Source organism: Agelaius phoeniceus, chromosome 7 (genome assembly GCF_051311805.1).
Source record: "Agelaius phoeniceus isolate bAgePho1 chromosome 7, bAgePho1.hap1, whole genome shotgun sequence".
Classification (NCBI taxonomy): domain Eukaryota; kingdom Metazoa; phylum Chordata; class Aves; order Passeriformes; family Icteridae; genus Agelaius; species Agelaius phoeniceus.
The window spans coordinates 20652524-20664943 of NC_135271.1; the positions used below are offsets into that span (position 1 = coordinate 20652524).

The following is a 12420-nucleotide window of genomic DNA, read 5'->3' on the forward strand; positions in this document are numbered from 1 at the left end:
CGCTCCCAACGCCTTTACACGTCGCAGAGCAATGGAGGGAAGGAAGCAGGGAGCAGAGGAATGAGGGAGGGAGGTGGCGCCCCGGGGCTCCCCTCAGCGCTCCGGCTCCGCCCGCTTGGGGCGCTGCTGCTCCCGCCTCGCCGGCCGCGCGCGACACCAGCGGCCCCGCGGGGAGACTCGGCCCGCGCCGGGGGTGTGGAAATGGCTCTGAGTGACGTTCCCGCTGACCAATGGGCGAGCCGTAAGCCTGACAGTTAAGCGAGCTCGGCCAATGGCGCGCAGTGGGGGGCGGGCGCGGCGCGGTGCGAGAGGCGCGGCCGGGCGGCGCGGCGGGCAGTCGGCGCGGTGGCGCAGGATGATGCGGCTGTGGCGCTCGGCGCTGCTGCGGGAGCTGCTGCTGCTCGGCCCGCCGGGGGCGGCCGGCGGCGGGGCCCCGGCCCCGGCATCCGCCGCCGGGACCAGGCGCCTCCAGTCGCCGCTCGCCGCTCTCGGCGCTAGCCCGCCCGCCGCTCGCCGCGGCCCGGCGGCGCTGCCGTCAGCGCGAGGTCTGTGCACCCGCTCGGAAGGCGCCTTGGAGGAGCCGGGGAAGGGGGCGCAGGCGCCGTCGCCGACTCCCGGCGAGCCCCCCGCCGACAGCGGCCACAACAATAACCACGGCGGCGGCGGCAAGGAGGTGGCCGTAGGCGGCGGCGGGGAGAAGTGAGTGTGGAGGGGGCGGCGGGCGCGGGGGATGATGCGGAGGCGCCATGTGAGCGCCGCCTCCCACTCGCACGCGTGGTGCCTGCGGAAGGGGCCGGGCCGCGCCGGGCGGGCGCTTCCCCGGCAGGTGCGGGGACCCCGGGGCTGCCCGGTCCATCCCGGGCGGTGCGGGCCCCGCTGCCGGCGGCTCGGAGCGGGAGGGAGGCGCACACGCGTGGCGGGGGCGTGTGCGCTGCTCGGGGCTCCGCTTCCCGCGGCGTGCGGCCCGGGCAGCGTCCCCGGCACCCCCGGCCGTCCCTCCCGCCTGTGTGAGGGGGTGCCGTCCCTGGGGAGGCCCGGCACAGGTGGTAGGGTGGCTTTGGTAGCGCTTCTACTTGGCTAAAAATATTTTTCAGGAGAAGCGAAAGCTGTGTCATCTCGCATTAATTATTAAAGGCAGTGTGCGTGGTGCGTAGTGCTGCCTCGGAGGTTTCGCAGCAGTGTCTTCTCCGCGGATGCGTCCCTGTGTAACCTGCCCTAGGGTGACCCAGCCTTGGCAGGGGCACTGGGGACTGGGTGATCTGCAGAGGGCCCTTCCAGCCCTAACAGTTCTGTGATCTAGTGCAGCCAGGGACAGATCCATATGTGGTGAGTACAGATGTTTGTAGGTGCTGCAGGATGTGTGCCTGTGCCGAGGTCCGTCCTTATCCCTTAGTGACAAAGGTATGTGCAGGTAGTAGAATGGTAAGCCTTTATATTTCTATGAAATTAATATTTATTTACTCAGAAACTGAAGTGCTCCTTAAAAAAAAAAAAAACACCCAAAAAACATGGGAGACAGGTGTATCAGCTCCAGTTTTTGCACCTGGTAGTGGATACCAGAGGTTGAGTATAATGATGAGGTAAATGGTTTGACAGAGCATTCTTCTCTGTTAGTGTGCAGCACTATGCAAGTCTTGAGTATTCATTTCTTAGCACCCCTTGTCTTCATAGTCTGTACATTGGCTGGTTGAACCTGAGTACATTTAGAATCTCAGAAAACCTTTTACAAGAAGTTTGACAGCTTAACTGCAAGCCCCATGAAGACTTCTCCTTTGTATATGTTTGAAATGTACCCCATGACATTCCTGTAGGCACCCTGTGTGCTGATTATGGGATGGCATAATTCAAATTAAACCCAAGCTGCTTTCCCAGGCTTTGCTATGCTTATTACCTGGATGAAAAGAGCAAATGACAGAAGAAACAGGTCCGAGAAAGGAGTACCTCGTTTTGACACTGAGCAAAGTCTCTGTTAGTCTAATGCTAAGAGGAAGTCTGGGGAAGATTCTATAACGCCAGTCAGGAAGGCTTCAGCCCTTAGCTTGTTAGTAGTTCTACTTTTGAGCTGTGGTTTGTGTTGTTTTTTTTTTTTTTTTAGCATGAACTTCAATATGGCAGGTGGGGAGAGAGGCTGTGACCTTGTTCTTGCCTGCTTTTCCCCCAGATGTATCAGCTACTCAGCCTGGTTCAGTGGGGTACAGCCTGCTTTAAAGTTACTTCTGCTGTCAGATGCCTTAAAAAATGCATGCCTGTCAGGTTATGTAACTGTGTGCAATATAATACACCATCATAACGGGTAGTATTTCTAAATTTATGCCCTTGTTCAACAAATATGAGGTCTCCTCTTTGAATTAGCTCTCTAGATAATGTTTTGGAACAAAAAAATATCTTTCTGTAGTTGAATAGGTGTGGTTTATAAAGACTACACTTCTGTTTTCAAGCAGAAATACTGACATTAAAAACTTAGGAAAAAAACAGCATGCCAGCTGTGGTGGGTTTTTGAGGATATTGCAAAGGTGATTTATTGAAGAGGTAACATTTTCTTAAACTGAGCTGTTAGTGGCTTCCTACAGCTAGCATCAATTAGGGAAATTCTTTAATTTCTTACATGTGTGGTAAAGCTATATAATCACAAACCAGTTAAACACTTGAAATAATTTTTGGCTTTTGACAAAAGGATGTATTTGAAAGTCAGATGTTTGTTCTTTAAATCTTACTGCAAAATGAACAGGGAGAAATTCTATAAAACATCTGGCATGTAGTTACAAACACAGAAAAAGCTAGAAACTTACTTTTTGTTTCAGGTTGTGCAGGAATTCCTGGTGGCACATTAGTCAGGCTACTAGATACTTTCATTCTTACTTTTCTTGAAGCAGAACTGTGAAAGTCTTCCTTCAAGCATTTGTAAATGGTACATTCCATGTGGAAGTCATTGCTATATTAAGACAGAGTGCAGGCTCGAGAAGAAAAGCGAGGTTCTTCAAAAGACAGGTGTCTGAACTGCACTGACAACTGGGCTAAGTCAGTGCAGTCTGTATTCTGCTGAGTCCAGTGCTTTACCATTCATAGTGTCTTAACATTTGAGTGGTGTTTGAGAAATGGATTGTGGACTCCACTGGCAATAGCCTTTTTCTTTTTTAGTTCGTGTGGGGGGACTATTTTTTTACTATTTGATTACAAGGTCATGGTTCTGGGATACTGAAATAACCCATGATGCCAAAAGACAGCAGTAAGGTTTTCCTGTTTATTTGCTTTCCTAACACTCCTTGTGTACAGAGTAGGAGGTGCAAGTAAAAGCCTAAAATGTTCTGTGCAAAGACTACACAGAAATTTAGAACAGTTCAATTCCTCATAGTGAGGATAAATTATGAGGTTGGTGGCTGATGAAATAACTAGTATCCCATTGCATAACCAGATCCCCTGGTGCATTTTTTCCATAACATCTTCCACCACCTCCTTATCCCTGCTCTCCAGCCTTTACACTGTGTATCCAACTGAAACTTAATGTATTTTGGACAGGAAAAATAATTGAGCTTGAACTGAGAGTGGTCAGAGACTGGTAAATTTAATTAATAGGAATTGTGGATTAAAACACAATAGTATCTATGCTCATGCCTGAGTTATTAAAACACAGTAGCCTAAGACACTCCTCAGTTACAGACATGTATAATATTTAATACCTTTTGCTCCTGCTTTCAGTATAACTGTTCTTCATTTGTTTTTACTTTCAGTATAAGTGTTCATCTTGTACTGGCCAGTAAAGGGATAAAACAGTTTATCTTAGTAGAAGCTATTTCTAAATTATAAAGGCCTTGATTAAGGTGAGAGGGAGAAGAAAAACATGAGTGACCCTAACTTTTGAAAGCTAAATTGGTCACTTTTTTTAGCTAAATTTGCAATAGTGCTAGACACTGGTATATAGAATATCACAAAACAGTTAAAGGAAGTGTTTTTGTTTTGTTTTGTTTTTAATGACAAGGGAGTGGTAGTGCTCTTTTTTAAGGGCAGGGATGAATTCTGGAGATACTTTTCAAAATAAATTTGCTTCTGCAAGCCAGATAACAGAGGAATAACAAGTAACCAGGCAGTGTTTCATTTTGCTGATACTTCTCATGGGGTGTGGATACAATACTGAGAGATGTGAGAAACAGAAGTGTACTTTTATTTGACCTTTGATAACTTCTGTAGAGGCTAAGGTTTTGAAGCTAGAGTTTAGTTTGTTTTTTTTACCAGAAGCACTTTGTTAGCCACTGAATATGTCTATCTTTGATCTAAGTTTATAAATATGTAGTTTGCTCTTGAACAATGGTAGTTCTTGGGTAAATGGCTGCCTGCCTCTGTTCCGGGACCAGTGTCTCACTATATGAGTGGACAAAAAGCAGTTGCTGAATGACTTGACAAGTGTTGGGAGATACAACCAAGATATACAGCATCTGTAGTAGGGTGACAACTTCTTCAAGATGCCTGTCTTAGGTAGAGTGGCTACTGACTGTGACTTGCAGCTTTCATAGAATCCCAGAATAATTTGGGTTGGTAGAGACCATTTAGTCCAAACCCCTCTGCAATAAGCAGGGACATCTTCAGCAGCCAGATCAGGCTGCTGGGAGCCTCATGCAGTCTGATCTTGAATGTTTCCAGGGGTGGGGACCTGTTTCCAGCCTGTTCCAGCATTTCACCACCCTCACCATAAAATTTCTTCATTATATCTAATTTGAAGCTGCCCTCTTTTAGTGGAAAACCATTACACCTTGTCGTGTTGCAACAGACCCCAGTAAAAACCCTGTCCCCATCTCTCTTACAGAATCACTCTAGGTACTGAAAGGCTGCACTGAGGTCTCCCAGGACCCTCCTCTTCTCCAGGCTGAGCAACCCTAGTTCCTTGAGCCTTACCATCCCTCTGGCCATCTTGGTGGCTTCCTCTGGACCTGCTCCAATGGTCTGGTGTCATTCCTGTGCTGAGGGCCCCAGAGGTGACTGTAGTACTCAGTGTGGGGTCTCAGCAGAGTGGAGTGAAGGGGAAAACCCCCTCCTTCACCTGCTGCCCACTCTGCTCTGCATGCAGCCCAGGACATGTTTGGCTCCAGTGCCCATGCCTGGGTCGTGTCCAGCTCCTCCACCGGCACCCACAAATCCTTCTCAGCAGGGCTGCTCTTGGGCTGTTCTTCCCCTGGGATGTGTTGATTCCAGGAGTTACCATGGCCCAGGTGTGGAACCCTGCACTTCACCTTGCTGAGCTTCATGAGGCTCACACCTGGATCAGCTTCTTGAGTGCATCCAGGCCCCTCTGGATATTGGCCCATCCCTCAGGCTTGTCACCTGCACCTCTCAGCTTGGGGTCATTGGCAAACTTGCTGAGGCTTCATTTGATCCCACTGTTGGTGTCATAGGTGAAGATCTTCAGTGGTCCCTGAGGGACCATTGTTTGTGACAGTAATTGTAACCTCATTTTTATGACTGGTGTCATATTTGTTAATAATGCCTGGAACTATTATTAGCAATATTGTATCTTTATATCATTTGTTGTTCTGTAAGTCCTGTTCTGCATTTTGGCAGTTCTATCCTGAAGTACAGAGTAAGAATCTTCCACGTTATTTGAAATTTAATCTTGTTCTTCTCTTATTCAGCGTTTGTTAAAATGAAGTCCTCCCAGAATCTGGTGTAGATATTGTACTGATACAATAGGAAGATCTGAAAGAAGGACTGTGAAGTCCTTGTGCTTGTAATTCCTATGTTGGCTTTTCTTTGTATTTAAAAAACCAGTCCAGCAGTATTGTAGTCCACAGATTAGTATACTACCAAAGAAGTCTAGTTGTTCAGTAGTCTGATGCTTATTTCTTTTTTCAAGAAGGTAAAGAAGTATCAAAAGTCATTATTCATGAAATCAGGCAAACTGGAATTTCCACTTAATTTGACTGTGAAAATTGCAAGTTCCCTGACCTGAAAAACAGCTTTTTACCATGTGTGGAACAGAATTATCTTGCTAAGTGTGTTCACAGTGCCAAAACACATCTTTCAGGTTAAGCAAACATCAGTTACTGACATCACTGATCTGATAAACTGCAGAGCAAGCCTTTTCACCCCTATTTAGCTGATAAACTTTACCAAAAGATGGACTATTTGACAAGAACCATTTTCTGTAAATATATTGAATGTCATCCTCTTTGCTTTGGTCGTCTGAGCAGCTCCATTGTTTAATTAGGCTGAGTGACCCAATATTGAACAACAGCAGATGTGAAAGATATGAAAACCACGTTTAGAGATTTTCTGCTGTGAAAGGTGCACATCTCTAAAATAGATTAAAATCTTATGGAGAGGCAGGTAAAACCTTGGTTAAATGGCTGAAGTATTTTTCTGCATCTTTCCAAATAGAAATTCCATATTTGGAGCAGCTGTAAAATTGAGTAATTGCTCAGAAATGTGTAATTAAATAGGTTATCAGTTAACATTTCTCAGTGTGTTTGCTGGCTGGTTTTGCCAGGGTGAAATAGGAAAGTTTCCTCTGCCAGACCTTAAGCAGTCCAGGAATGACTTGTGTAGCAGAGACATTCCTTAAAACATGAAATCTCAGCGTTTTGGGGAGCTCAGTTGAATGCTTTGTATAAATGATGAATATCTAGGGTTGTAGATGATGTAACTTAGCATAACTTTTAAAATTAGTTCCCTACAGAACTAGGATGCAGACATCCTAAAGCTTTAGTTGCTGTGTTGGTAGTTCTGGTTCTGTTGGCTTAACTGGACATACTGTCCCCAAAGGGTTGAAAATGAAACATGCTGCCTGGAAGACCTGAATTTTCTTTAGCAGAAGGGCTGCTCAGTAATTTGTTTGAGGTAGTTGCAAGCGTTTGTCTTGGTTGAATTGCCAGCCTGTCTGTGCATTAGTCAGCCAGCATAATTTAAATTAAAAAAAAAAAAAATCTAGACTTGTAAGACAAGGAAAGTTCTGTTGGCTTACAAAGCTGTCTTCTGTTCTTAGTATGTAAGTACAGGGTTTTCAATTGGAAAATGAGAGGTAATATTTTTTACTACTGGTTTTCACAGCTAGTTACGAGGAAAGGAGGGAGGCAAGGACAATCTAGAGGTTGTCTTAAATTTATAAGGGAATTTGGGTACAATCAGATTTTTATTAAAAATAATCATAAATCTGACTTGTGTAAGTATTGGGAGAGGAGAGGATTAAACGTCAGTCAGTAAGATTGCATTGGCCTATCTAGGGTCTGTGCTTAGCTGGAGCATTTTATTTTTGCAGTTGTAACCCTCAGTTCTGTTACTCAAAGAATTACTAATCTCTTGAAAACTTCAGTGACTAGAATTTGGACCTACTTTTTGTAAACACATGCATAAATGCATAAAAATACATAAATTGCCACTGAGCCTTCTAGTTTCAGGCAATAGTGTCTCTATTACTGTATAGTAACAAAGTATTGCCAGTATTAATAAATTATAAGATAAACCTTTAAAACTGATGGTTAAAATAATGTAAGACTGCATACTATGCATTTTAGCTACTATCTACGTATTTTTTTCTTTTGGTTTTATGTATTTTTGTTTGTCAGACATTGGAACATCGGCTTTTTTGTCTGGAAACAAACCTGGGCACTTCAGGTGACCAAAGAATCAGAATCCCTTTGCTGTCACTGCCCCTCTCAGTCTGGAAGTGTAGTGGGCACTGCTTACAGGGCAAGTGTAAAGACTTGGGCTCCTGCCTGCTGCAGGGTGCTTTGGAATATCAAGGAATATTTTCATATTTTTTACAGGTTAAATCTGTAAACTTCAAAGGGAAGGGAAAGCTGTCAGTACTAGAACTTTCTGTCTTAGAAGGAATCTGACTGCTTAGTTTGGTAGGTTTCCTTCAGGTTTCACATGAAATGGAGATGCAGGTAATGAAAACCTGCAGGCATAGGGGAAGCAGAGTGCAATAGGTAACACCTGGGATCCTTGGAGAGCGGTGTGTTTACACTGATAAGCACAGGGACCATTAAAGGTGCATCTGCACTGGGTTTACTTAGCTAAGTAGGTGTGATGAGAGTCACTCCTGCTTCAGGTGCTCGATTATGCTGCAGATGGCTTTGCTTGTTTCATGGTAACTGATGGGGCTTACATAAGCTTCCAGAAGGATAAGGACTTTAGGACTCCTCTGTGGAGCCCTGAAAATGGGATTATTTGAAGAAAATATTACACATTTATCCTCTCCTTCTCTTGCCTGTAGAACAGTTGGGTCAGTATGCTCTTCAACTTCATTATCAGGCATATACGTCCTGGAATCTTAAAAATAATTTATCCTCTGCAAGTGACATACCTATCCTTGGTAACATCAAAAAGAGGGATATGTGATTAATCTGCTCCCAAAAAAACCTAAATATAATCTTAGTGGTAAATGTATGACGGTAAAAATGTGACTGAGTTGCAGTTAAGAATGTTTGCTACTCTATGCAAAATCTATGTATGCTGCTTGTAATGTTACCTTTTTTTTCTGCTTGAAGTAAGCTTTGTGTTTACTGATGAAAACATTCTTTGAAATTAGTGGTAGCAGTGAAAATATGTTTCCTGGGAAAATAATGCAAAAATGTGTATAAATAAAAATAGGCACTAAAATAATCTAAGGGTTTTTTTTTTTTCTCTTTTCCAGTAAAATAAAACAAGGTCTCCTTCCCAGCTTAGAAGATCTGCTTTTCTATACTATTGCAGAAGGACAAGAAAAAATACCAGTTCATAAATTCATAACTGTAAGTTTACTGTTCCAAAGTGTTGTATGAAAGCTAACTACTGCAAGGTTATTTTAACATTTTAAATGCAAGAATGCAAAGAAAGAATGTCTGTTGTACATGTTTATCTGTGGGAAGGAATGTATTGTTCCCCCCCCAGTGCTGTTTCTGTAGTTAAGTAACGGAATGAGTACATTAATGTTATTATTCACTTCTTTGATGTGCAAAAGAGTATGCTTGAAAGCAGCTGTGCCTGTGGCATGGCTCGGTGGTATTTGTGCTTCTGTAAAATGTAGTTGGACCACTGGGTTTCAAATAATATTAATGTTTTGACATAAAATGCAGCCAAAATGGCCAAAGGAAATTGCTAAAGAATCAGTAAAGTGTCACAATGTCTCTGTTGATGATGCAGTGGCAGATCTCTTAGAGTGATAAATGCTGAGCAGTAGATAACTTGATTGTAATAGTGATCTTTTCACTTAGTAATTACTGTTTTATTGTAATAGGCACTCAAATCTACAGGATTACGTACATCTGATCCTCGATTGAAAGAGTGCATGGATATGCTAAGGCTGACTCTTCAGACTACTTCAGATGGTGTTATGCTGGACAAAGACCTTTTTAAAAAGTAAACTTTCTGTCAATTATGTAACTGTATAATTCTGAATGAGTGCTGTCTGTGTGTTACTGAGTGCTGTCTTAAGGAGAGACATGAGGTATATAAATCGATTAGGAAAGGGAGTCAAACACACCCTCCTGATGCTCTTTTGATAACAGTTGTTCTCAGATTTCATGCAGCAGACAGGCTGTGTGATGTCCACAAGAGCTTAATGTGTAAATGTTGTTTGCATGTGTGTCTCATCCCATACTGCAACTCTTGGTCAGGTGCCAAACAAAATTAATTGATGCAGCATGAAGTGTTTAGTATGATTACAGAAAACTGCTGTCTCTCTGTATTGTCAGTTTTTAATCTGAAGTTCAGGATGCTGCTTCTGTGTGGCAAGATGTTCAGAAGGATGTATGTAATTCTAAAAGTGAGTGTGAGGAAAACAGTGATGTTGAATTTGAACATAGGTGGAGGTGAGAGGGGTTAGGATTGCAGACATTGGTCTGTTTTGGAAAAGATCTGTGTGCTGTATTTTAGTGATGCTTTTGTTTGGTTATTTTTAGCAAAGTCTGTAGTCAGCTGAAAGTATAAGCACTGTTCAGGTTGTCTTCTGTTCTTTTCAAGCACCCTCCTTTGCTCCTCTACTTACAGCTTGTGTGTGCCAAAAGACTGGAAATTTTGAGGCTCTTAAATTTTGAAATGAAATTTTTAGACTATTTTTCTGTCTGCATTTTTATTCCATTTGCAGGGTAAATCATAATACCTAAAACTTATTTGCACATACAATTTTCTAAGTGTGTATATATATATGAAATACATACATTTTATGTACATATAGGTATATAAAGTATATACAGTATATGCTTATGCTATACTGTGTATTTACATAGATATAAATATGTGTGTGTGTGTGTGTCCATATATAAAAAAACATTTTTGGAAATAGATTGAGAGAAAGTTAATATCTGTGTGTGCAACAAAAAAGCCAAGGCAACTCCTTAAGCAGATGTGAGATACTTTGTAAAGGTCCAGCATGGACTAACTTTACTCCTGTGTTAAGTTCTAGACAAGGTCTTAACTTTTTTTATTGTCAACAGAGTAAGAACTCTAAATTGTTAGATTCAGAAACCTTCCTGGGTACATGGATAGATTAGAAAGGAAATTCATTTGCTATTATCTGTTACATTTATACTAAAGGCTTATTTGTCACAGTAAGCTGAATTATGTTTTAGGCAAGGGCTCTTCATTTGAAAAAGAATTTATTTCTAATTAGCAGGATTATCTTATGTTCTGTGTTACATCTCTGGGATTTGATGCTCTGTGTCAGGAGAGTAGTCATTACTGTAACAATTTGTGGAAAGCTTACATGGTTGCTTCCTGTGTAGGAAGAGTTTTGAATGTGAATCTTGTTTCACATAACAAGTTTTTCTTTGCAGCAGCTGAAGGTTCCTTTGTAACCATTTTATAAATTAAAAACCCCTGAACTTCAGTTACCTGTTCCTTGTAGGGACACTGCATTTGTTGTGAAGAGGCTTGCACAGGGTCCCTGTATTTTCTTCCACAAGTGTTTAAGGTGGGAAATATAATAATGTATCTAGTCAGCTGTACTTAGCTCGGGACTTGAAAGCTTCAGTTCCCTAAACATAAAAGTCAGGGGTGTAATTCTCCTCTTGAATTTGAATCCAAAGCTGCCAGATCAAATAAAGTATCAAGGTTAAGTGATTTGGAGTGGTGGTAGCATAAGTTTGACTAAATCACTCAAGTGTAAAATACACCAGCTCATGCACCTGTATTGTCTGTCATTCTGTATGCCTTTTTAGTGGTTCGAAACATTAGGCTCCAATTCGACTAAAATTGCATTATTTTGAAGTTTTTTGGCTTTACAGCATTCTCCACATTAGAAAGAATCTCCATGTTACAGGCAGAACAACTTGGAGTTTTGGAGTTTTAATCTTTCATCTGCAGAATTTCTTAAGATGAAGATTTCTGGGGTGCACATTTCAGAGAGAGTGTTGTGAATTAGTGAATTAGCTGTTGATGTTGCATTTGTGTAACATAATGTGGTCTTTGCAGGGTGAGACCAGGCTGCTAATGAAAACAGTGCAACATGCTGGTTAGCTTGCTGTGAGAATTTTTTTTCTTTCCTTTTTTTCCTTTTTGGTACTACTTAATATAATAGTACTCTGTTATAATAATAGTGATCAACAATTCATCTGTTGTTAGATGAAATTTGGGCTGCTTTGTGTAGGGAAGCAGTAATAAGCAATCTGAGTCAGAACTTGAAAAGTAATGGATAAACCTAACAAGTTGGTAAAGGAAACAAAGTGATCCTAACTTTGTGCTGAAGAACAAAGATGCAATTTCCAAAACCCCTCGAGCTGTTGCTTTCAAAGTTGGTTATACAAGTCACTGACAGTTAATATTGATTGTAAGACTTGCAGCCTAATCTTCCTAATCAAAATGTATCAGGAAAAATTTATAGTTTGAAATTACATTTTTTTAAAGGGGGGCAAGAAATGCTTGGATTGGGATTTGGCAAGAGAGTTCTGGGGGTTTCTCCAGGCTGAGATTGTAAAGTTTGTTGAAATGGAAGAATGTAAAGTAGGACTTTTTAGGGTACCTATCCTGAACCACCATTAAACTTTGTGAGGGAGAAGGGCCAAGTTGTTCACAATATTTGACTGTAGAAAGGTTTTTATTTATCAGTATAATTATTTACTTAAATTCCTCCCTATGATCTTTTCCTGTTGCTCCACTTCTTCAGAGCCTGAGGCCTGCTGTCTCCAGGGGGTTACCTGGAACATAATTAGTTAATTACTTCGGTGGGAGGAGATGTCAGCTGCAGAATTTTAGAGGCTGTCTTGGCTCATGTCCTGCCTGACTGAAAACTGTCAGTCCTGTTTACTGTCCTGTTAAAGGGAGATGCAAGAACTCTGTTATTTTGTCTGTTCACCTACTGTTCTGAATGCCCATCTAGATTACCTGAACCCTTGTATTTAATTTAGTTTGTGAATTCATAGGATTTGCTTGGGTTAAGGAGTACCAGGATAAATACCCAGACAACGACCTTGGCAGAGTCTGGGAAAAACTGGTAACAATAACTAAATGTCCTTC

At 42.2% G+C, this 12420-nt stretch overlaps 1 protein-coding gene across 2 annotated transcripts in view; it reads left to right on the forward strand.

Moving 5' to 3' along the window:
• Positions 1 to 256: 256 nt before the first annotated feature.
• GLS (glutaminase) overlaps positions 257 to 12420 on the forward strand; it is a 59821-nt gene continuing 47657 nt past the window's right edge. For both annotated transcript variants that reach the window (XM_054636095.2, XM_054636097.2), the window contains exons 1-3: positions 257 to 699; positions 8624 to 8720; positions 9206 to 9327. In XM_054636095.2, the coding sequence (XP_054492070.1) occupies positions 272 to 699; positions 8624 to 8720; positions 9206 to 9327 (647 nt within the window). In that variant the 5' untranslated portion in view covers positions 257 to 271. The remainder of the gene's footprint in view (positions 700 to 8623; positions 8721 to 9205; positions 9328 to 12420) is intronic.